General features: G+C 44.5%; 1 protein-coding gene across 1 annotated transcript in view; it reads right to left on the reverse strand.

Annotated features, from left to right (window-relative positions):
- Window positions 1–26,538, reverse strand: part of LOC119161208 (RYamide receptor) — a 362,447-nt gene that overhangs the window by 27,377 nt on the left and 308,532 nt on the right. The window contains exons 2-3 of the mRNA XM_037413573.2: window positions 2,519–2,619; window positions 1,038–1,128 (exon numbers count right to left, since the gene is read on the reverse strand). Coding sequence (XP_037269470.1) covers window positions 1,038–1,128; window positions 2,519–2,619 — 192 coding nt within the window. The remainder of the gene's footprint in view (window positions 1–1,037; window positions 1,129–2,518; window positions 2,620–26,538) is intronic.

Here is a 26,538-nt window from a genome sequence, read left to right on the forward strand (position 1 = left end):
GTTGAAGTATCGCCTTCAAGCCTCATTCGTGTGCAAGGGTAGCTGATGTCGAAGGCAATGACAAAGCCAGACCCTCTATTTTGTATCGAGAGCGATTGATGTGCAGAAAGTCAAGGGACTGGTGCGAAGGGGAGTAGTTAGGAAGCAGCCAGACAAATACCGATAGGGTATCAAAAGAGGGTGTTTAAGGCCCATATCATTGCCTATAACACTGGTTCTTACACGCCGCTCTTGTTGCGTATGCAAACTTCCTCGCGAGCACCAGCTAGGATTTAGAAGCGCCATTCAAATGGTCCATGTGCTTTGCATGCATAATGCAGAACCGATGCAAGTGTAAAGCTCATTTCTGACGCCTTGTCTTTGGTATCACACTAAGAAAAAGGTGCGATCTCAGTAAGTTTAGTGGTTAGGCGGCTTGCAACTGAGGCAACACTTTTTCGGACGTAAGGTTGCCAGAGGGCATGTATTCGACGAACATGTTTTATGCCAGAGCTGTTCGTAGAGCGAGGGGGCAGACTCTCAGGCCTCCTGGCGGGCTGCTTTCGCTGTTTCATGCTTTTGAGATCAGAGTGAGTCAATTCCTGTTCGGGAATATGGGTTCAATGCATGCATACACAAACTCTTGTTAAGTAAGAACATTTTTGCGTTTGCCTGACTTATCCACGCCGTTGATGGACAAACGGGCAATACGATAGGAGGAGGGGTGAAAGCGAGAACAGATAGATGTAAAAATTTAGGCCTCACGTCTTTGAGCAGGCATAGTTTGATGAACTAATGTCCATATTGCCACGTTAAACTGGTCAGCAAAGCGGTTTCGCATTTAGTACAACGCAAATCTGGAGCTGTCGAAGAGGCCGGTTGTTTTGGATAAAACTACCATTATTTGGTCGTCAAAATCACTAAATGTATGCTGCGAGAGATGTTTGGGGATAACAGAACCTAACATGCAACTAGTATTTCTACAAACCATGCGTGCAACTCAGCGCAAACGTTTCAAGCAGCAAATGATGTAGAACGAAGTGAATATCAATACTCACGTTGTAGATGGCATAAATGAAAGGATTGTAGCAGGAGTTACTCATGGCCAGCCAGTGTGTACAGAACCAGATTATGTTTATGTACTTGTACCTGCATGAGACATAGTGACAGTATTAAGCAAGAAACACACACACACACAAACACGCATACACGCACACTCACGCACAGCAACGCAACACATTATTACGACAGCAACGGCACAAGTTTGCCCGAACTATACTTTCAATGCTTATTTTATCAAGGCATCTGAAAAACACACTGAAAACTCCGAAATAATACATAGCCATAATTTACTGTGGCTGCTTTTGATCGCATGAAGCTTAGTTTTCTGCAGCTGTTTTTTCTTGCCAGTAGCAGTCCTCGTCCCGTCATTACCGACCCCTTTACGCGTCTCGTCATTACCGACCCCTTTCGCACACCACAGAGCATAGATGTTTAGTACGGGTGCCAATATGCGTTTACTTGCACATTACAACCAGGCGCGCTTTTTACTAGTTTTTACGGAACATATTATAAAGCTCTGGCCACTTTGTGTTGTTTTTTTGCAACTTGCTTGCTGTAAGTATGCGGAACTTGTATTTATATTTCGGAAGGCGCCGCAGTCAATCTTGAGCGAATAGAGACAAATAGAGCATAGAGACGTCAGTACAATGCAATGCGTCTGATGTGCGGGCATGATTTATCTAACGCACAAATAGCTCCTGTAAATACCAGCGCTGCAGCATCAAATGGTTTAAAAGCTGTACGAATCACTGAAATTCGCTAATTTTTTAAATCTCACAGCTTCTTGCTATTCAAGTTGTCTACAGTATTGTGTTATTAGTAAGCTAACGAGTCTCCATAACTCAATCGCCATATTGGATTATTGAGCACAAACAATTGAGCGCCCATACGAAGTCCAAACCAGCAAGCGTTCTTTAAAATAAATCAGTCAGTTAATCAATCAGTCAATATGATCATGTCATTCTTGAAGGAGTCCAAAAGTATTTCAATTTTTATCGTTTGTGGTCAAAGCCTTCCAAACGTTCGAACAATATCAATGAATCGGTTGCACTGTTGATGAAACGTCAATACCAAACGAGATGTTTTCACCGTAGAAATACGCAAAGCCGTTGTACTTATGCAGCGATTTTAAGTAGCCCCGTTTCACAGGGGCGCTATAAGCAGAAGATTTCTGCGAGGTAGGGAGGGAAACACCTTGAATTGGTCATTTTTTGCTCTGTAATGGTCATTTTATGACACCACGGCAAAGAAAATTTCGGGGCGGGGGTGGGTGACGGTTCTGGTGTGTCCCCCCACCCCTCCTGGCTACACTACTGCCGTTTGGTATAACATATGTTTTGGGACTCCGTGATACAGCACACCAGCACAAGTAGGGCTGCTACTCGGGGTGTCTCACACAGTTGCGAGTGTTTAATCACTCATATAGTAGTTCCGTACGATCATATTACAATTATTAAAGCAGCAGTGTGCAACTTACTTGTCAATCTTTGGGAAAACTTCCCGGAGAATGTTGTATAACTGATAAGGGAGCCAGCAAAAGGCGAACAGTGCCACGATGACAAACAGCATCTTGATCACCTGCGTCAGGGAAGAAGAAATAATAACTCGTTGTGATGCACATTCGTAAGTTCCACGAAACTTGCGCAAAGAGAAAACTGAACCAAATGAGCGAATGACTTGATTAGGCCACCTGGAATTTCGCTCACGAGTTTGTTCGGCCAGCATGCATTGGCAGTGCACTTCTCCCAAGGATAGCGCGAGTCACCGGTGTTGACAGGGTGCGTTTGTGGAGAGAGACATACACTGAGCTAGAAAAATATTGACTTGTGGTGTGCTTACGAAGGCGAAAGACGTGCAAGGATTTGTGTTTTGCCAACGAAGGCATGACTTGAATCCCAAGAAGCTAGGCCAGGCACCCCAGCCTAGGGCGCATCTATGAGGAAGTGCGGCGACAGCACCATTACTTTCGTACCATCACTCTTCCTTTTTTTCTAATCTTTAGTTCATATTAAGACTCGGTCGGACTGATGCTACAGCTATAATGTCGGCTAGACTTCGAAGAACAATAACGTTCCTAATTTCGTTATTACGGTGTGGTCCACATATTCTCCCTTTTTTGGTTAAGAAGGCAATCTGCCTTCATCGTGTCAAGCCTTGAAATATTTATTTATATTTTCTATCTTCATATGAAGACGGTCACTCAACATTGTTTATTTCTATTTTTATATATACCTCTTCTGTTTTTTACGGCATATATTTACAAAATGACGTAGACTCTGCAATCAGAAGATACTGCTAGAGCTACTAGAAGTAGGAAGAGACGGATCAAGAAAAAAAGACAATTGTATCATCTGCGGTTTCATGTCTTAAAGTCATGATATGATTACGTGGAACGGCTACGAAAATTCCGACAATCTGGTGTTCTGCAACGTGCGCTCATATTACAAAGTACACGTGCATCTAACATTTGCCTCCGTGGAAATGCAACCACCGAGGCCAGGATCAAACCCACGACCTTCAGATAAACTATCGAACACCGCGAGTACGATTGGGCAGTTAATGCACGAGGAAGTTTGACTATTACACCAGCAGCTAACTGCTCACGTACACGGATATATTCGCAAGGTCTATATTATGCGGTTGCTTTCAAGAAGCGCATGTGCGCAATGATGGCCCCCTGTGCCCCACCAGATTTAGTCGATCCAAGCTCTTTGCTTCCAGGAATGATCTGACACTTAAGCGGCTAAAGCTAGAGCGAGCAGTGGCAATCAGTGATAGCCAGTGGGTGCAGAGTTGCGCAGAGCGATTTCGCGCAAGTATGGAATGCATGCTACCACAAGAGGCGGGTTTCCGTTATGTCGAAAAGTGACACCTGTGCTGTCAGAAAAGTAATGGAGAGATCTAAAGCAACTGTCACACCCCCCTCCTTTCATCCACCCTGATATATCTAATGTTGAGAGAAATCTCACTAATCAATTGAAAAAAAAATTAACGCAGGTTCGCACCAGTGACGCCAAGCACGATTGATGTGGGGAGCTTGACGGCTTCCCTGTTTCTTTTTAGCTTTCTCTTTCATTCTTTTGCTCTCTTTTCTACGTTCGTTCAGAGTTTTTCATGTCTATGTTAATTTCTATTTATTTATTTTTCTGTATATATATATTTCTATCTCTTTCTCACGGTTTGATTTTCTTTCTCTTTCTTCCACATCAAATCCAGCTGATGGTGTTGCCGGCAGTAATAAGGAATATTTTCAACGCAGCTTAACCTTGATTGATTGAATGATATGGGGGGTTTAACGTCCCGAAACCATTTCATGATTATGAGAGATGCCGTAGTGGAAGGCTCCGGAAATTTCGACCATCTGGGGTTCTTTAAAGTGCACCCAAATCTGAGCAACCGGACCTACAACATTTCCGCCTCCATCGAAAATGCAGCCACCGCAGCCGGGATTCGAGCCCGCACCATGCAGGTCAGCAGCCAAGTACCTTAGCCACTAGACCACCGCGGCGGGGCACGCAGCTTCACCAGTGGGGTCCTTAATCGAGGAAGCTCTAAAACGCAGGTTCGCTTGAAGAATGCCATAACAATGAAGCCAGAGGTGTCAGTACGTAAATTGGGTCAGAAGCAAGAGTGCAGAACCAAAGCAAACCGTCGAACTATAGCGTTGATGATGTGAGACAACTGTGTTTGCTCCTGCTTTCAGCATAAGTTTCATTTGATCGAAAATTATTCAGCGATAGTCTTGCACGAACTCGCAAGATAAAAAAAAAGAAAGGGCAGATTTACGTTCGAGGCGAGATGATTGAGGTAGCAGCAGAATGGTGGCGGTATTCTCCTCCTCACTCTCACCTCATAATTTTCATCTCTTTCTCTGTCGTTCTGAGTGCATCTTGTTTTTTGCCGGTATTTCTATCCTTCCGTTTCTTAATCTCTATTTCTACATTTGTCGCTTCCTCTTTTGATCTCTGTCTATTACTTTCTCTGTCTTTTGCGGCTTTCTTTAGTTCTCTCTCTCTTTCTCACTCTTTGAGAGGCCTGCTTAACTGTTTTCTCCATTTCTTTCCTTCCTTTACACTCTATAATTTATCCTCCACTCCCTCGCTTCCCACTCTCAGCCCCTTGACATATATAACTATGAACGGCTATGCCATGGTTTGCTGGCGGCTTGTCTTGCAGTAATGTGTACGCGGATACGCATCTCGCCTCGCGAACAAACTTTTTTCACCTCGAATTCCTCTCTTTCTCTATCTTTTCAATTTATCTCCCTTTTTTTTTTCTACTATTCTTCTGTCTCTCCCACGGTAGTTATCCGCTCGTCCTGCAGTCCGCTCCGGAGGAATCGCCGGGCGCTTGTGCGTTGGGAGCCAAGCAGAAGACGACCACGACGACGATGACGAAGTGGACGAAGAGAGCGCGTGCCGGTTCATTATTCATAATTAACTTTACATCAAAAAAATCGTCTCAGAAATATTTTAGCTCTTACTAAACATCAATCATAAATTCAGTATGTATGATCCGCCCGACTCATGCCCGATCCCCCGGAGTGGGTAGGTGCCAATGATCCAAGAAGCATCATCATCATCATCATCATCATCATCATCATGGTTTCTTTCTCATGACATCGGACAAACTACGGTGACCTATGGCAGTTCGGCTATTCAAATGTATTAAAGAAAGAAAGAAAAAAGAAAGCATGAAAGAAAGGAAGGAAGAGTGAAAAAGAAAGAGAGAGAGAAAGAAAAAATAAGGAAGAAAGAAGGAAAGACAAAAGAAAAGAAAGAAAGAAAGAAAGAAAGAGAGAGAGAGAGAGAGAGAGAGAGAGAGAGAGAGAGAGAGAGAGAGAGAGAGAGAGAGCCCTACCAAAAACATTTAGACATTGGACCTTGCGTATGGATTTAAAAAAAAAGCAGAAGGCAGACGAATGGTATCTGCACTTATATATGTTCCTTTAAATACAAGAATTGTGCTATCGGATTGCGTTGTGCATTCATTCCAAGTACAAAATTATATGCAGGTTCGGCGTGTTAGAACATTCATTCATAGATATACACATATAACGACTACATAAGCGTTAGTGCTTTATATTTTGGAATGTGTATTGCTTCGGACACAATTAATAAAAATTATGCGGTTCGACACACGAAACATCTATCACAGTGAAGGTTACGACGACAAAGTAGAAAGAGGAGTTCATTAACTATAATGTGGTAATTTACCGAAGTTCCGAACGGAAGGCCTATAGCTTCGCCTGTATAGCACATTAGAATGAGATTTAACGCCGGGGCTATAATCACGTTTGCACCATTGCACCATAACGTTATAGAGTATACGAAACAGCGCGCTTCTTAAACAGCAAATATATCTCGGGTTATAACTTACATAAAGTCTATACTTGCTCCCTATCCTTTCAGGCTAGGGATTACTTCAACCCGCGAACGCATGGCCCATTTCCAGAGTGCACTGAGCCGGTAGCTACAGTTACACGCCTCCATTGTTTACTCTTGCATACAGATATTACTCTCAATCGGCGCACACAATACACAGCAGCTTTAGCTCGGGAAGCCGTACGCATAAAAAAATTTCTCCGACGGCTTTGAGCGACACAAAACAGGAGATTACGAGTCCCACTTTTGCGTACTTGGCTCGCAACATAAAAGCGCCGCATTGTGGCCCACTCATGGGCTTCACTGAAGAGCGCACAATTTGACTCGTAATCGTATTGTTGCCGTATGCTCACGCCCCAAGGGAGAAGGACGCGCCAATCTAATTTTACTGTTTTTTTCTCGTATTTTTTTATATATGTATGTGTGGGGCGATATTGCGGCTGCGATGGCAATGTTAAAAGAGAAAAAAAAAAGCTCACTTCCCAGGCAGTTCACGATTTCCCCGTATATCCTACGATTAAAAGTGGGCACCGTTTTCGCTGAACGGAAGGAAAACAGAGGCAGAGCCGTTAATATTTCCTTTGTCTTCTCTAACATTTCGTTTTCTTTTTCGCAATGAACAAAGTTGTGCAGCTTTTGTTCATCCCTTTTGAAGCTAAACCGAGAGAATTGAAAGTAAATCTTTTCAAACAATCGATTCAAAGCTGCAGGGTCTCGGTAAATATTCTACTTTGGAGAGAGGCCAATAATCTCAAAAATATGCGCGCGTCATGTTGCCATCGGTAGAAAAACTTTAATCCTCAGTAAGGAGGAGTTCATGGCATAGCCTAGAAGTACCGCTCTTTTCAAAGCGAATGGTTAGGCTAGCAAGGATTATATACAGAGAATGAAAAGATCGTTGAGAAAAAAAAACGTGATGTTTTTTTTTGCACTTTTAGAAAAACTGATCCTCTTGAGCACCTAAATAACCAGCACGGGTTTTGATGACTGACGCCGTTGCATAGCAAAACTTATTGTGGTCTTATTGGCAGAAGGATTTTGTCAGCCATGCACACCACACTACAGAGTGAACACAATGGCGCCTCATTTAAAAGGTACCATGAAAAACACTGCATGCATAATCATTTCGATAGTTGCGCCATGGAAACAGTATTCTATATTTTTGCTGACGTTCACAGGCTTTCAACGGTCAGACGGCAGGAAGGCGGCGGATCCATTCAGCCTCACGGCGGAGTATCGGACATGTAAAATCGATGCTTTGCACAATTTCAGTGCTTTTGTACGTTCGCTCTTTATACGCGGTTTCTTCGATGCGTGCTAACGAAAGCTGTCATGGCCCAGACAGCGTGTGAAAAATAAATCGCAACAGCTGGACAGCTGGATGCAATTACTTTCCGAGGCTGACATAATCGAGGACCCACTTGCGCACATTTCAAACGAAAACGCCATTTTTTTTATTTTTAAAGCATCGTTCGTGTGTTGGCTCTCACCGGCGCATATCGTCACCTCGCGAACTACATATCGATTTTAAAACAGCAGCGCTGTTGTCTCTGTAGCCAGTATGCAGGTATTATCGTGCGAAGGCGGGTCAACATTACAAGCTTCATAAAACGCCCAACTGAAGCTAACACCACAAAGAAGCTCCGTCCTAATACTTTTTCTGTAACGGTCACTACCCCCACTGCCACCCATTGCCACATGCTTAAAGCAGATTCAGGCATAATAGCGTAACTTTTGGCTCGAGCGCATCTCCCATATGCGCCGGCCTGCACGAAGCGTCCCCGTCTAATGCAGGCGTCGTCCTGTATTCGCGAGCCTTTTAATTTCCGCATGAAAGCGTCGCACCATGTGAGCAATAAGGGGACGAGTTCTGAAACAAATAAGCCCTCCACCTCCCCGAACTTGCGGTGAGCATCGCGCATAGTATGTATGTGATCGCTGTAAAAGCAATCTATATAGAGTTACCGCAGTCTTTCCACAGTCCCAGATTCGAGGCACGTTCGTGTATTTGAGCCACCACAGCAACGCCGGAGTGCCGTTTCACTGCTTCGATTCACTTTCAAGGGGTGGTGTGCAAGTTGAAGAACGGATATTGCAGCCGAGGTAAACGACAGCGGCCCGCAATGCATCCACCCAACGCACTCGAGTGTGCAAAGCGATGGCATCCTCATATGTGCCCCTGCTCAAACGAGGTGGAAGAGACGCACTTAGGTCAATGACAGCACGTTACCAACCGAATGCGAGCGCCATGTGTTCTACTCTCGGTGCCGTGGCATGCAACTGCATCCCAGTAGTGCACTGCCGCTCTCTTCTATGATGCTGGCACGTATACGATACTACAATGCACGGCGACTGAAACAATTGACACGCGCGATACTCGAAGCGTGTTGTTGCTGGCGATGAGGGTGAGAGAAAGTGCGAGAACGTTAGTGACGCATGGTGACTGTATCCGATAAACAGTCATTCAATCTGCAGTTCTCGCCAATTCGACGGAGCGCTGCAATCCTCCTTCATATACACGCCGTCGAGTGACAGTCGCTTCGCGTGGAGCGGCGAGTGAGTGCCTGCAGTGTGGTGAGGCAGCGCACGCTGCCTCAAAACTATCCTCAAAACGCTGCCTCAAAACCATCCTCCGCTGGGGCTACTGAGATTAGCAGATTTTAACTACTGTTTACCCGATGTATACTATCGTGCGTAACAAATGCTCTCGTCTTTAATGTCGTCCTCGCCCCGCCGCGGTGGTCTAGTGGCTAAGGTACTCGGCTGCTGACTCGCAGGTCGCGAGATCAAATCCCGGCTGCGGCGGCTGCATTTCCGATGGAGGTGGAAATGGTGTAGGCATGTGTGCTCAGATTTGGGTGCACGTTAAAGAACCCCAGGTGGTCGAAATTTCCGGAGTCCTCCACTACGGCGTCTCTCATAATCATATAGTGGTTTTGGGACGTTAAACCCCACATATCAAACAATTAATGTCGTCCTCAGAAACAGTCGCCACACGCTCCGAGTATCACGTTTAAGTAATTGAGCCCCTATGTATGTGCGCCAAGAAAAAAAGAAAAAGAGAGCGAAAAGGAGCCAAGTATGAAGAAACTTGAGAACTTAATATAGGTGAGGGGGGTGGCATATGCGCTTATACCAGGGCCGCAAGCGATGCGACGACACAAAGAGTGCCACAACAGAGCGTGGGAAAGTGTATATAAAAGCAGTGTCACGAAGAGCCCTATAAGACTTCATAACATCAGTGGATGCTCTATCAAGAGGACGGAGACGTGACTGCCGCCCAAGCCCAGTTGGTATAGAGCGTTGTACGCGTTAATCGAAGGTCACTTGCTGGGTCCTTGCCAGCGGCAAGTTATCTCTTCTTCCTTTTTTCTTTCTTTACATTTGCATTACATATACAAATACTATCCCCTATGTTTTCTTTCCCCTGATTGTTCGTCAGTTTTCATAAATATTGTGTCTAGCATGAAAACTAGAAAACAGACCCTTCAATTCACACTTCCTCCCTATAACCAGGTTTACAAAAGTATCTCCAGGAGTCTATGCTTGGGCGAGAAAGAAATGTGTTAAGAAAAGGTTTCATTCCAATGCATTCCCTATGTTTCTGTAGCGGTTCCAATTTAAAGCTTTCTTTTTTCGCTGTCAAAAAACTCAAACTTCTGGTACAATTTAAACATACAATATAGTTGGTATGTGTGGACTTCTTTCTAGAGCAACCACAATTAATAGTAAGGCCACTCACAGCGATGCTCATGCCGCAAACTTAGGTGACCTCTTTAAGCTGCTGTTGGTGATGGAAATGGTGAGCACACGAATTTACTTTTTTGTCGAGAGCTGGATTATCTGTCTGCACGTGTTGTTATGAGGTGTCATCAAGAAGGAGAACCTAACTGGCCGGCTGTTTCATACGATGAGCTGTTTCATACGATGAGCTGAGCTTAAAAAAGAGGGGGGGGGGGGGTATAAAGCGGAGCTCAGCGCACTAAAATAAACTGAAAAAAAGCTGACAAAAAAAAAGAGTTCTCCTACTACCGACTGCTTTCTTCGTATTGCAGAGAAGCGTACAGAGATGAAGAAAGCAAGCTCACACAGTTCCACCACTTAAAAGGAGATCTCTTTCGAATGATCATAGTAGACAGGCACCAAAAAGAAGAAAATAAGTAGAAAAGAAAGAAAACGCAAAGAGGAGTGAAGTAGAAATCACGTACTAGCTGGAGCTCGACTCGGACAGCGTCACGCTAACTCAGCATAGAAAGTTCACCACAAAAGCACCACAAATTCACCACAAAAGCAGCTACGAAGTAGACTGCGACGAACAAGGTATTACCATGGGCCGCAATTTCATTCTCGACGCCTGCCACGACCACTCGTATACACAAGAGTCCGTACAGATTACACACTCGGCTCATCGTTCACCAAGCGTGAAATGGATCCGTTTTATGGCTGTTAAGCTAGCTTTCTTGCGAAGCAGCTTGGTCAAGTATATATACTGGGAGTGCAGTTCTCTATTTCCTAAAACCTCTAAGCAACAGGCGAACTGCAGCATTTCCATTCAGTGTATAGTTGTTCTATGACACGCCGCGTTTAGGTCACAAATTGTTCATTTTGTCCAGTACACTCAACGTTTCTTTTCACACACACACACACACACACACACACACACACACACACACACACACACACACACACACACACACGCACACACACACGCACACACACACACACGCACACACACACACACACACGCACACACACACACACGCACACACACACACACGCACACACACACACACGTACGCGCACACACACACACATACGCACGCACACACACACCCACACACACACACACACATACACACCATACATGGCAGGCCATATTCAGACTCGTGCATAACAACAGAGAATCTCAAATATTCCAATATGACTTGCGCAATTTAATTATGCTGCTAAGTAATATGAATGCACTCATGCGAAAGCCGGCACATCGGTGAAAGTTGGCAAAGCCGCCCGTAACTATAACAGGCGGCTGTTGTATAAGGAGGAGTAGAGTTCCTTACAGGCGTTAAGGGGGCCATGCAACCCTTTTTGAGCATGGTCAGAAAACGCTAGCGATCGGTAGTAGAGGCTCCCGACAACACGCCAGCAAATTAATATAGCACAGCACGCGGCCTGGAATTCACAATAAATTCTCATAGTCAGCTAAAGATTGCTTGGCGCTGTGCTGAAGTTTATTGTGGCGTCGGATTCCGTTGTTTTGTCGAATGCGAAAAAATAGCTCGCCGCGGACCGCCTTATTCTCATCGACATAAATAGTTTTAATCGCCAAACAGCGGAAATAGTGGCGCTGTGCGCGCAAACATCGAGCCTTTTTGGTGAACCACTTCAGATTTTCTTCAAGTTGAAGAACCTGCGTAGTGAGCCGCATGTAGAAGAAGGCTTTGTGTATCGAGCCTTTCCGAAAGTTGCTAATACTCCTGCGCTGCGTTGCTACAGGCAAGGCCTTGCATGTATTTAATAGATGACATGTATCTAATTGAGTTCCATTGCCCCGTCAAAAAATAAATACGCATGTCGTTCACTTGATTATAAAATGGACCTATGTCCATGGGCCAGTGTGTCTTGAGATAAGGCAAATCGTAGTTTCATATCGAAGCTATAGCACATACACACGAAGACACAAACGAAGACTCAGCTTCAGTATAGCAAAACCAACAATCCCGCCTTCCGGTATTATTGCAGTTTCGATTGGAATAGGAGTGCTCCTTTCTTTTCGTTCGCGATCATGTTATCAAGTTTCTAAAGAATAAAGTCATGTACTTCCGAACGCTCCCTTGTGCGTGTTGGCATATAGTTGATATTGAAAGCAAATTTATACACGCACATTACGCACGCTAAGAATGCACGGACATGATGTTGTCACGGGGTCATGCATGGCGTCGATAGATGGAGCGCTGTAGGTTGAAAATGAAACTGTTTATTTGGCCGAGCTTGTGGCCGGTGAACGTAGAGAGCTTGATTACAGCGATACACACTGGAACTAATAGAGGTGAACAGAGCGCCGGCCGTCAATCAACTGACAAGCGCTGAAGCACGTCGGCATTTGCACATCTGCGGTCGAAAATTCTAATCGTTATTGCTAGCATCACGAATAAATTTGGAATCTATAGGTTCCAAATCAATCTGTAATGTTCCCGTAGTGTGCGAAATCTTAAACAAATGATCTACAGTCCTGAAAGCTTCTCGAACACTGCCGGCGCGGATTTGTGCTGCACTGTAAGTGCGTTGCACCACACTTACGGTGTAACGAGGTTAACAAAACTTGAGGAAAGAGTATGGCATTATATCTACGCACCAAAATACATTATGCATCCACGCACGCTACTTACGCGCGACCCTCATGGCGCGTTTGTTCGCCTGAGGGTCGCGCACAAAGGCATTCGAAATAAAAATGTTAGGGGAAAGGATTCTATCAGCTTAATTTGAAAACGAGTATAACTACAACTTGCACAGATGACAATAATGTGCCAAAAATTGACACACACATAACGCAACAAATTTCCTAAAGCTCTTGCTTATACACACAGTATGCTATTCTCCGTGATTTGTGAATCTCGATTACTGATAGGAATGCATACACGCTAAATATAGGAGACCTGTGCGCTCAGAATTAGGTGCACGTTAAGCGTGCTCAAAATGGGGTGCACGTTAAAAAACCCCGGGTGGTCGAATTTTTCGGAGCCCTCTACTACGGCGTCTCTGATAATCATATCGTGGTTTGGGGCGTTAAAACCCACATATCTATCAATTTTCTTGGGTGACCTCGCCGAAGAGAATTAAGTCGCCAAGAGCAAACTCATGAGAACACAGTGTCCATCCCCTTAATTCCAATGCGTAAGATACTAATTTGCGCCTTTCTCCGTCGCGCGTCGTCTGCACCCTTCGGGAAGTGATAGAACGATACGTTTCCATTTTTCCACCGTAATACCACGCATTGCAGCACGCTTCGAGGGCCTTTGTACATCGTTTTTTTTTTTACTTTTTCGGGATGGCGCGTACGGCATGGCGAAACAAAAAAAAAAACGCCTGGACTGCGTGGAAGGCGTAGCACAGTCACAGCGAAAGCTAGAAGAGCGGCCTTTCAGAGCCTTTTCTAAAAAAAACTATTCGGTAATTGCTGCAAGCACTGTGGTTGGGTACCCACTATGGCATTCATAATAATAATATCGGGGTAGAATGCGGGCATTCTCTATGCTATCCTTCATCGTTCGTCTGGGAAGCGTGGTATCCGCTAAACACTTCCAAGGAAGTTTGTGCCAATTGTTCATCCAGTGCCTCATGACAATGAGGATTTACGCCTGAAGTCGGTACGCGCCACAGTTATTAGGTGATCAAAAAAAGTCGCAGCTTTTCCAGAAAGGCAAAGCAAAGAACGCGATAGCAACAAATTGAAAGGTCACGCGCAGAATGAAAAGCACATCGAAACAATCCCCGCGTTCCTCACGCACAAATGACGCACAAAACGTACTCACAGGTATGAATGCACTTGAATAAGCGTCTCATTTGTTACTTTTCTGTGTGTGAAAAGCGCGTGCTTTTCGCAAACGGGGACTGCAATGATTGCAGCGACCTCTGTGCACCCGGTAACTACAGCAGAATCGTTCCAGGTAAAGCCCGAGGCCAGCCAAGACGTACGACCTTCCCTTCCTCGCCGCCGTGAGATAAGGGTGCGTGAGGGAGCGTCGCTCCCCTTCTTTGAGCCGGGCAAAGTACGCGTAGGAGATCAAAGCGGGCGCCGCCACGAGATGTGGCGATGTGCGCTCAATACGCCATCTTGCTAGTAATGCTAAAAACGCAATCCCCCCCCCCCCCCCTTGATATACTCGTGATCAGCGGTAAGTGGTAGACATCATTCACCGTTTGAATGGTAAACGACGTGCTCCGGGGTGGCTCAGTGGTTAACGCCTCGCTTTCACGACGCAGAGGTCCCACGTTCGATTCCGCGCGCCGATTTGAGGGGCGCTAAGAGTAAAAAATATGCCCTCGAAACTCGGTCGGCGTCATCGTCGCCGGTTCGGGCTCAGGATCGAGATGCGTAGGACCCCGGTTTTCCCGCTGCATGGTATACGAGACACAGTAAGCGCATTATTGTAGTTTCAACCTTGTCATCAACATGACTAGCATGACTGCGCCTTTACGCATCGCTACGCTGAATGTACGTGGTCTAAGAGCACGTCGCAAACAGTACCAGTTGAAAAGCCTAATGCAAGAAAAGGATCTTGACTTGCTTGCGGTCCAGGAGACTAAAGTTATTACCGAGTACGCTTGGTATCAGAATTTTCAATGCCCTACAATGCGTGCGTGAGTCATGCGGTGGGAGCATCAGCCGGATGTATTATTTTTTTTTTCAAGAACTCTCTTGGTATTCTAGTAGAAGAGGTCACAAGTTGCTTACATGGGCGTTTCGTTTTGTGTTACTTTTGTTACGGGAACACTAAATTTGCAGTGATCTGTGTATACACCCCTACAAATTCGAAAGACAGACGTTTGTTTTTTCGTGAAATGCAAGCGTACTTTGAATGTCAGAGATGTGCAATTCTGTTGGGCGACTTTAATAGGGTTATGGCCCAAAAATATTGTACGCATACTGCTGAATGAAGTGATAAAAGCATCGATTTGCTTAGAGATAGCCCTATTAAGTTCTTTTTCTATGACGTGGATCTGTTTGCGAAGGATGGAAGCCGCCAACACTTCACACATTTTCAAGGCTCTAGTCTCGCACAACTAGATCGAGCATATGTTCAATCCGAGATGATACTTTTATGTCAGAGCTATGATGTTTATGCTATTTCATTCAGTAATCATTGCTTAGTCTCGTTTGAGATAGGTCGAAAGTGCAAAAAAAAAACGTTTCATGGGAAACATGAAAACTAAATACTAAGATAATTACGCCCGAAGGGTTTGTTGATAAGACAAAGAAGGAAATCAAGAATTTTTTCAAAAATGCAGAAAGAAGTGCGACCGAAAGAGGGGAATTATTTAAGTAAAGGAAAAAAATGATGGCAAAAGAGTGTGGTTGCCACACGCAGTATTAAGCTCGAAAACAGGAACGCGAGCTCCAGGATGAGCAAAATGACTTGGTGAAAATTGAAGCAGAAAACATGGGCTTACTTACTCGTCCACTGCAGGTTGTCAAAAACGAAAGTAAACGTCATTAGAAGGATAAATATAAAGGCGCAATTATACGCACAAAACCTGAGAGATACCTCGTAGGTGAAGCCCCGACAAAGCGAACCTTGTCAGATGAAAAGGCATACGCTCAAGCTCACGACATACTAGATATTGAATTGAATGGTAAAATATTGAGAGAACATAAATATATCACGAAAGCTTTGAAATCTACTATCAGGAATTGTTTGCTTACCGTGAGCCAAAGGAGCCGGGTTTTTTAGGTGAGTTCTTGATAGAAATGCCGACACTTAATGCTGAGGGCACAATTTTATTGAGAATGTCTATTAGTATAGGGGAAATCGAGAAGGCTATCGATGATCTTGGCATAGGCAAATCGTCCAGTCCAGATTGAAATAATGCCACCTTTTACTAGGCGTTCAAGGAGGATATGGCCGCAGCATTGCGTGAGGTATTTTCAGAGTTTTTAGATAGAAGAGCTCTCTTGGCATAGGCAAATCGTCCAGTCCAGATTGAAATAATGCCACCTTTTACAAAGCGTTCAAGGAGATATGGCCGCAGCATTGCATGAGGTATTTTCAGAGTTTTTAGATAGAAGAGCTCTCCCTCCATAGTTTAATCGTGCGCACACTGTGATAATTCCTAAATGAAAAGAGCAACATGTTTCACGCAAAGTGAGAGTATACAGATCAATCACGCTGACAAACGTAGATTATAAGGTGTATATGAAAGTTCTGACTAGGAGGCTGCAAGGAGTTATATTAAGTTGGTCGGGCCGCATCATATTTGCGGCATTAAGCGTAGGAGCATATTCACGAATATTCATGTCGCCAGGAGCATTTTGGAGTATTTTGACGCTGCACTTATGAAAGTAGCCATGTAACAAATTAATCTAGCCAAGGCTTTCGACATGGTTCCGCACAATATACTCTTCACGCTAGCTGAGTACGTTGGTCTCAGTGCGCCAATATATAAACGTATTACAAAAGTTCAACCAGAAATTTAATTGCTAATTAAGAACTCTCACAGCGCATACAAGTCCATTACTTCGTGTGCCACGAGTGTCATTTAGGTCTTTTGCTTTTTGCTCTGTTTTTAAAACCACTGATTCAGAAAATGATTCACGACACAGTAAATAATTGTTTCTGGTTGCAGTCATGTGAAGTGCGGGTTTTGGCATATGCCGACGATATTGCCTTTTTTCTGTTGATAGAGCGATTGTCACTTCGTTATTAGGAATCACTGAAAGGTTTTGTGACGTGAGTGGAAGTTTAATGAACAAAGAAAAAAGCAATGGTTTGAGGCATGGTAATCGGGACCTCACACCCAGTTCCTTTGGAAATATTCAGTGGCTCACGACACCTAGTCGTTAACTAGGAGTTACATTGGATAGGTATGAAGACAGTGAAGCGTTTTCGCATGAAAGGGCGGAAGAACTGCGCGCGACAGCCGAAGGTCGGGGTGGTCGTGATATATCGATTTTCTCTCGGTCAGTTGTATGTAACATTTTTTCTGGCTGCTAAAATAATGTACCTTTACAAGTACTTAGTTGTACGCGTAAAAGCATTTATAAAATCTACAGGATATTCGCCAAGTTCATCTGGAGTTCTACAAGGGAGCGAACATCTAGAATGAACTTGTTTCGGCATTTTAAGCAAGGAGGTCTGTCTTTAGCCATCTGTTTATTAACAAAGTAATATAACATTTGATGCTAATAACAGACTCGACAGACGCTTTTCTAAGTTCTTTATTTCAAGCAATGCTATTACACCACATGCCTGTCTTCTTTGTATCTTCAGACAGGGGAGAACGACACAACTTGTCACAATTCTTGCGCGAAGTTGTGTTCTCATATCGTTTCTTAAGCGCAAAATTTTCGATAGTATCCCAACTAAAGTGAAAACAAAGCGTCTTATGAAAGACTTGATACAGAATGTTCTTTCTGTGCCCCTTTAACGTGCAAAGTATAACAATTCATATAGACAAGATGCACTAAAGCGAGTGACAAACATGTGGACACCACCCCATGTTAAAGCTTTCTTTTTGAAGTCGCATACGGGAACCTTGCCAGTGAAAACGTGGCTTGAAGAGAAAGAGATGTAGGTAGCATGGGAAGCAGCTGCCTCCTGCGAAACAAACCTGAGGCCATTGAACATGTATTTATTGATAGTAAGAATGTCATTTTCTTTTGGAACACTTTAAAGAGGACTTAAAAAAGATTTACCTCTTACTCTATATGGAATCCGTTTTTTTTTTTGCCTTGTGATAGTTCTGTGCAACATTTGGATGATATTTTCTTACGTGGTCTTCATTCTGTTTGGCGTAGTATGTTATCGTACAGACACTGTGATGTAAGAGTTCTATCTATTCATGAGTGTTTCGTGAAAGCTGTTATCAAAGTGCGAGGCGCGTATAAAACTACCGACTGTGTTGAAGATGCAATATCTTTGTTTGATGCGTTAACACACATGAAACGCGTTGATGTGTGATTGTAAGAATAACTTGACCTGTATTCAAGAAGGCAATAAAGGAAAAGAAAACCAGCGCTGCCCAGTGATAGAATACTGGGCTTGCATGCACGCAGCGGACCTGGGTTAGAGCCCCACTGTGTCCTTTGTACTAGGTTTTTTAAAAAAATTCTTTCTTAAGGATCTTCGACGCAAAAATTTTGGTCTGTCTGTCTGTCTGTCTGTCTGTCTGTCTGTCTGTCTGAACATTTGTCTGTTTGTTCATTCTTAATGGTACCGGTTACTCTAAACGGCACCAGCCGATACTCCAAACGGCCGACCCCATCCACAGCACACACCAATGTTGCTCAAGATTCAGCGTTCATGCTTGTGCAATTGTCTATTAAAAAGCAACTATTGTGAATATTTGAGACACCATAACAACACGTATATATTCTGTATGTGCGTTTTTTCCAAGCAAGCCTTTCCAACGTTCTACTGAGACGACACGGAGGTGGTACGTACCCGTCTCCTTGCGTACTACACCTTATCACCTCTGAGACGGGTGCGCACGCCCGTCTCAGAGCCTCGCGCTTCTTTTTCCAAAATAACTACCAGATAGCGCTCATGTCTCACAAGTGACGTGACTTGATGCACTCGTTCGCATTCACTGCACGCTCGAGGCACTCTAAAGCAGCGCCTCCAGAATACCATTCACCGACTTTCTTGCGGAGAACATCACATAAACGTTTTGTTCACTCTCTCCAGATGCAAGACTGTCGTGTCGTCCTTCGATGACATTTGCAGATTAACATGCAGATACGGGGTCAATTTTTTTTTCTTACTTTGTGCGATAGTGGTTAACGTTGCTGGTGGCGGCGGACAACTACGGCGGTGCGGGTGACAAAGCTTTCGCTGTAAAAAAATTAGCCCGAATCTACATGTTACACTGTAAATGTCGTCGAAAGACGGCATTCTTGCGTCTGGAGAGAGTGAACAAAACGTTTATTTGATGTTCTGTGCAAAAAAATTGGTGAATGGTATTCTGCAGGCACTGCGTTAGAGTGCCTCGAACGTGTGGCGGAGGCGAACGAGCGCATCTAGGCACGTTAGACACAAGTGCCATCTGGCAGTTATCTTCGAAAACGAAGGCGTGCAGCTCGCGGAGAAAGATGCGCGCCAGTCTGGGAGGTGATAAGGTGTAGAAAGCAAAGCGACGGGCAGATGCCACCACCATGACATCATAGCAAAGCGTAGGAAACACCTTTTTGAGCATCGCGTTGCACTGTCAGCACAGCGTGATTAAACGCTACATTCCTTAGAGTTACTTGTGTGTGCCTCTTCTAGTATAAAGGCAGACATAGAAAGCATCGAAGCGTTGTTATGGTGCCTCAGATATGCACAATAATTGCTTTTTAATTGACAATCGCACAACTATGAACGCTAAACCTTGAGCAATATTGGCGGGCGCTGCGGATGTGGTTGGCCGTTTGGTGCCATTTGATGTATCGTTAAGACGAACAAACAGACAAATGTACAGACAGACAGACCAAAATTTTTTCGTTGAAGATCCCCAAAAGAGACTATCGTCTTTAAAAAAACTTTATGTGGTCACCTCTCTTTGCACGCAACGTAGTAAAATGACTCATTTCAAGGTTGACCATGTTAGCGTCGTTTCGAGGCTTGGCCACTAGATGTTGAACGATTAGTTGGAGTCACGAATAGAGCATCTAGAACAGTCGTCTTCTATTAGTGCATGCACATCTGAGCGTCTATGCAAATTACTGTAATACAGTAAATATTGACTTTATGAGTTCCGACTGTTCGACGTGCATAAATGGCACTGCCTTCGCGTCACCGTGAAGTATAGCGAAAGAAACAGTCCCATTGATCTCCAAGGGACTGAAGTTAGCGCCTAGTTGTTAGATCATATTGTATAATAGACAGTGCAAAAGACCAGGGCAATAAAAGCCTTCATGCAGCCTCACGTAGCGGTAACTGTCAAATGAAGGTTATTGCGGTGAAACACGTAAATATATAAATACATAAACACGTATCAGTCGTCGTAAAAGAAATAAAGAACAAAATGAAGAAGACAAACACGAAAAAAAATACAGAAATATATCAAATGTACACCTATGTAAAAAAATCTTTGAGCGTGTTAAGAGGCAGACATGAGAACTCCCCACCTCTTTTAATACCTGAAACGGAAAGTGCGTATCCTCCTGCTGATATATCTTGTTTGTCATTGGTGTGTTGCGCTCAAAGTTTTTGCACCGGTGTATAAGAAGAAAATATTGCATGGCAGTTTTCACGAAATTCAATCAATCGGGCATAATTTCTCGAAAACTTGGGAAGTCAGCTCTTAATAATTTGTTAGCCCATTAAGGAGTAATACTGAGTACTTGGGCACACAGTGATGCATATAAAAGGACATTTAGCCAACATTCCGTGCTGTGCGTGTGTACTCATTCCGAGTATAAACCTATATAAATCGTAATGCTTACATGAAGATACCAAAGGAGCCTGTTTATTTCAGCTTCGCAGAGCAAGAGAAGAGAGCGAAACAGAATGAAATGTCCTTTTTACAGAAATTCTGATTGGAGCAGCTGTCACGAGAAGCGTGAGTACTCATGAGCATGTTATCGGTAAACATATGAGAGTTGTCAACCTATATACAACAGAGCTCTATTATTTGGTGACGAGCGAGGCGAAGTAACACCCACGGCACACCAAGAACAAGCCACCGCAAAAATGTCATTTGATATATCGCCATAACACGAGGTGATCCTTAAAAGCAGCGAGAACGGGAAATTCAACCACGAAGTCGTACTGGGTGGTTGCATTCCCCACATCATTTTGATATCTTACCTTACATAACAGTTCGGAAAGTGTACTGGTTCGCTTGCCCTCTCGTGATTGGCCATAGTAGCGCTCTCCTCATCAGGTGGTCAAATACGACCGATCACGCCACAGGTGATGTAACCGGTTCATGTTGCTAGGCACGATGAGATCTCACTCTGGAAAGACGTTTATCTTCAATGAACAAAGCTCGCCAAATGCGCATTATGTTGCATTCTAACAGGCGCGCGAAAACAAAACACCGGCGGGGGTCATCGTCACATATCTGAAACGCTTAAAAAGAAGCAAGGCCAGCTTACTTTCATTGTATATTTCACATGTACCGAATATCGCATGCGCTGCTGAATTCACATTTAACGTCGCAAAATTTTATGAATCTGCTAAGCCGAGCTATATCGCATCGTATCTATTCGGCACGCCCCTCCGAAGCATTCTTGTAGGTATATTTATGAAAGGAAAAATTGTTCTTACGAAAGATGGCTCGATGGCACTCCTTGCCCTTTTCGAACCTTTTCACTCTTTTCAATCCTCCATCAATTTGCTCTTTTTTGTAAATATAACTCTCACGTGAATGCACACAGAACACAAGTTACACGATAAAGTGGCATAAGCCACATTTCGCTAGAGGCAGCAAGCCTTGTAAAATAACAGGAAGAAAAAAAAATGAGCGGGCGTCAATTTTCCTGTCGGTTTATTGCCCAGAGCAGAGAGAAAATACCTAAGCCATTCCATGCAGCCCGTGAGAAATTCGAAGAAGCGGGAGGCACTTTGTAGGTCAAGCTTGAATGCGCTTTTTCGCTTGCCAGTCTAATATATTGTTTCATTGTTAGAGGTAGTCCGCTTTTTTGAATTTTTATTGTTCATGGGAACAACGATGATGCGAGGCTTACCTCTCGTCCCAAACGAGCGCTCTGCATCTAGTTGTGAAGCAGCTTTGCGAAACTGAGCAAACCTTTTGTTACGGCTTTAAAAAAGCGTACATTGCTGTATGGTGTAAGGCAAGAACCGCCAGAGAAGCGCAGGTTTACTTGTAATAAATCATGTGATTTAAAATTTTCACCATTTATGTTGCTTTGCAAAGGCGGTTGTCAAGCGCAACACATTCACTCACGTTACGTAATGGGAGGAGCGAGAAAAAGCAGAGTGCATCCCTTGTGGCCGGGCATCGAAACCAACACGAAATGCCGTAAATGGCTCATAGATTAGGAAACGAGGCGAATTTTCCTTTTAAACTCCCAACTGACGCTCCATTCGCCGATCAGGAATCAATTTTTACCGCCCGCGAAGTTTCAGAAAACAGAGCCGTTACAAATGTTCACGACTGCGAGAGACCCAGCTGGCACGTGTTTTCGAAAGGAATGTGCGTTACGAAAGGCCCCTACAGAGCGGCACTGCTCGTCGCTGGCAGCTGTAGCATGTAACGTTTTGATTTGGAGCTTAAAGCCGGTGTGTAGGCAAACCAGAAAGGACTAACAACAACAACAAAAAACTACGACAGAACCTCTTGTTCGGCCAACGAAAAGACAGATAAATAATAGTAATACAAAGCTGAAAGGGAATAAAAGAAAGTTTGAAGTTGGAGAAAAGGTAGGTACATCTCAGACTAGGGATGTTTTTTGTACGGCTCCGACCACAGGAGGGAGAAGCGTACCACTTGCGACACCAGCAGCCGGCGGCAAACCAAAGGGAGCCCTCATATCTGAACGACACCAGAGCCCTCTTTGCTGGGCCTGTGCAGGGTGAGCCGCGCACATTACGAAGGAACGACAGACATAAAAGAGCATCAGAGTGGATGTCTCTTCACTTCACACGACATGAAGGAAAAAGACATTGTTCTCGGCCTCCCGTGTGAATCGTCCTCTTAAAACCACCACTTTCTATACATAGCTGATGTTTGTTCGCATCATCTTCAGTCGGCGATGCAGAGGACAAAGAAAAAAGTTGCACGAACAAAGGCCGCCTTTCCTTCTCCTCGCGTGTTTGAACCCCGCTCAGGGCTGTACCAAAGCTACCGTAGTACGTGGAAGGGTGTACTCGAGGCGGAGAAGGAAATTGATGGAGGTCAACACGAGGCGGTCTTTCAGGTTGAAATACCACGAAGGGAAATATCTGTTGAAGAAGTTCTGCAACACATACCGTAATTACTCCCCGATGACCTTCTTGCTCTGTCGGCTCACGCATCTCCCGCTGCAAACTTTTTCCGAATTCATGAATTATAAGTGGAGTTATCGAACAAGGCAATCGATTTCCTTTCCTTCGTAACGAGTGCCCAGGAAGCTACACAAGAAGGGTAGGGAGGCGGAGGGGGGGGGGGGGGGGGGTCACAGAATATGCGCGGCCAAAAGGTTTTGTTGCTGTGTGTCATGAACTTCAGCATTTTCTGTTATCCTTTTTTTAATCGTATGGACCAATACTTCTGGTTCCAACGAGCATGGCGCTGGCATGCGATGGCACTGCGTGCAAGGCCGTGGTACCTACTTGGTACCACAGCCTTACACGGTGTACCATAAAATTTATGAATACCTGTCACAAATCTTCGCTTCCACCAGCTGTGTAGTTTGGCGAAGGGCGAGAAAGCACTTTATTCTTCTCTTTTTGGCGAAAGTGCGTGTTTTATAGGCGTGCAATAACTCATTTTTGCCTCACATGCTCAGGAGCCTTGATAACAGGTAAACATCAATTGTTAGAATCAGTTTGATTCCCATTCTAACCGAAAATTTTATTATTTATTTATTTGCATCTATCTCAATTTCTCGCTGACAGACAACGTGCATATTTCCCTCACAATCAACGACGCTGACACCGGAATTTCTGCTGAACGAGCTCTATAGTGATATCGAGCTAAAACGCACACGCACTCAAGCACGAAAGTGTCATAGTCGTTCAGCGAGGCCGATTGACCGCAACAGCTCCAGCATCACCTTAGTGGCTTTTTAGTGCGAATCTGGAACGTTCCGGTATTCAAAAATTGATTGCTCGGAAAGCGGCCGGTCATTGAAACGTGCTATCGGTGTTGAAAGCTGTTGTGTCTCGGAGCTGCTGTGACAACAGCGACAAAGAATGTGTACAACGGTTTGCTCGTTGCCATGGTGATCATAGGCAGCCGTGTCTACCATTCCGAATCGTTAAGCAAAACTGTTGATGAATGACATTCCAAGCCACAGGTGCGAGAGAGAAGTTGTTTCGAATGAGAATAGTCGGGCTGGAATCTGAAGTGAGGATCCAGATGGAGAAGGTGGGCTTGCAGAATACCGGGTGCATTGCACCTTGACTCCATTTTTCTCTTTCGGTGCAGAAGACCAAGTAGCATTGTAAATAAGACATGCGTATCAGCAGTTCAATAATAGAGGGCATGACATACTATTACAGTGGCTTTCAGGCCACTGTGGTATTGACGGCAAAAAAACATGCTCACAATGCTGCAAGCAATGCTTATGAAAGGGGAGTGCAGGCAGCTATGCTACTATGAAGAACCAACGCCTCATCGAAAATTCGTTCGCTTGCGTAGAATGCAATGAAAAAAGTGTGTACTTGCTCGTATTGCCTTACGGATGAAAAGTGTGTTCGATGATTTTCGGTATGATGTATCATGTTGTAGTGGGCACATCGCAACTGCACATAACGGTATTCATCAACTGAATGAGGCTGTCAAAAGGCTAATGTTACGCGCGCATATTTTTCGCAACATGGTTGATGTGTACATTGAGAAGCGAAGCATGACAAGACAACAAGAAGACAATGCAAACGGGGCCCGCACACGCTATGACGTTCTACCTTTGAAGACGAAGCTGAAACGCTTTTTATTTTTTTAAACACAAAAGTGTTTCATGCCATGTTTCACAAATATACCAATGACGTAATTTCCGTCAGGGATGTGATGTTCATAAAATGCACATAAACTACAAAGAAAAACAGAAGAAAAAGTTTTGTTAATGTGAACGACCTGCAAGTCAAGCCCATGGCCTCTCGGTCCGTGACTAAATGTCAGGCGCTTTACGCAACCGCCCATTTCTCAATATTCATTGCACTGAACCTCCGACGCCCATACATGAGCCTTACAAGCGCGCCTTATATCGGTTAGATATTCTCCCTTTCCCAGCGATCTTGTTGGGTGGGGATGGGGCTGACGTCTTGCATATAGGTTAACCACTGTATCACGACACTAACGAGCTCAAACAGGACACGCTTTGGTAGTCTCGGGGCACAATGCCCGCGTTTCTTCTTTCGCTCGTTCATGGCTCAAGCTCTGGCTCTCGCATTCCTGAAGGAAGTGTTGATGCACCTGTTGATGCAATCTTTGCGTGGGACTCACCACAAGCTGTGTCTGCGTTGTGTTAATTACGTTAACTGCCATGAAGATTTATTCTTGGTCGTTGTAAGTAGTCGTTGGGAGCGCATGTGCCACACCAGGCGTCAACTTAAGCGCGTCCATATCAAATGGTGCTTTTACAGCATCAAACACCAACACACGTTGTGTAAGCTCTTGTTTAATAAAGTATACCAAACATTGATCTACTTTTCTAAAGATGTGTATCACTTTCGCGTTTTACCGACGCATATGACAGACAGATCAACCATGCTTTTTGTACCTTTTTCCTCGTCTCCCTTTCCGCTTTTTTTTCTCCAAGTTAAATGTGAAGGCGATGCACTATTCCCAAAACTATTGACCCAATCGTACTGGAATATTGCCACAATTATCAGACTCGGGATTAGCGAATTACTTCACGGCTGCATCCAGCGCTTCTGTTTGGAACTCATTCTGTTTCAAACGTATTCCGTTTCACTCATTCCGTTTCAAACACTCATTCCGTGTCAGACAATCGTTTCAAGCTTGAGTGCTTGAAACATTACGTTTCAAGCACTGATTCCATTTCAAAAAGCCGCGAATAAGCAGACACGACGCAAAAGCGAGAGTGGTGGGACTAGCTCCGCGAGCCGGAACGATTCAAAAAATTGGAGTTACACTGCACAACTCGCCATTTTCCAGAGTTGGTGGCGAAATCTGCTGACCCGCCGCATTCCCTTCTGGCAGCTACTTGTGTAACGCGCACCCGCTTCCTTTGGGCCGCCCGCCTCATTTAACCCGCAAGTCGTCAAATTTTCAAATGATTGCGGCCAGCCTTCTTCTTCGTACGAACCGAGGGTGCATATCTCGAGGGGCTTCTTCATGTAGCATCACTCCAACAAAGACTTTTATGCTCGCCGCCGAGGTTCGGTGAAAGGACGCCGAGGGCTCATTATTACCACAACAGGGTGAACCGACGACGCGCCCACGAACAGTGCCATTCGCCGAGTGAGCGTTAATGTTTGATTTCTTTAGCTCGCGTGAGAGCGACACTTGGGTATAAGGCCTCGACCATGCCCCTTAAGACTTGGGGAGTATACAAGTGGCTCGGTTGGGACTTCGAGTGCATAATTTACGTATACAGAATGAAACGCGCGCTTGAACCGCAACGAGGACTTAAGTGCGGGTTGCGGAAAGTGTACGAAAGCGATAGAAATAAAGGAAAGAATGTTTGGTTAGAGAGCAAGTAATGAGGGTCACGAAGGCGCATAGTTGCGGTGAAATCATTAATGGGTGATGAAAGACAAAAGCAAATACCCTGCGGCGAGGTTTT

The sequence above is a fragment of the Rhipicephalus microplus genome, chromosome X, assembly GCF_043290135.1.
Source record: "Rhipicephalus microplus isolate Deutch F79 chromosome X, USDA_Rmic, whole genome shotgun sequence".
NCBI classification, from domain to species: Eukaryota; Metazoa; Arthropoda; class Arachnida; order Ixodida; family Ixodidae; genus Rhipicephalus; species Rhipicephalus microplus.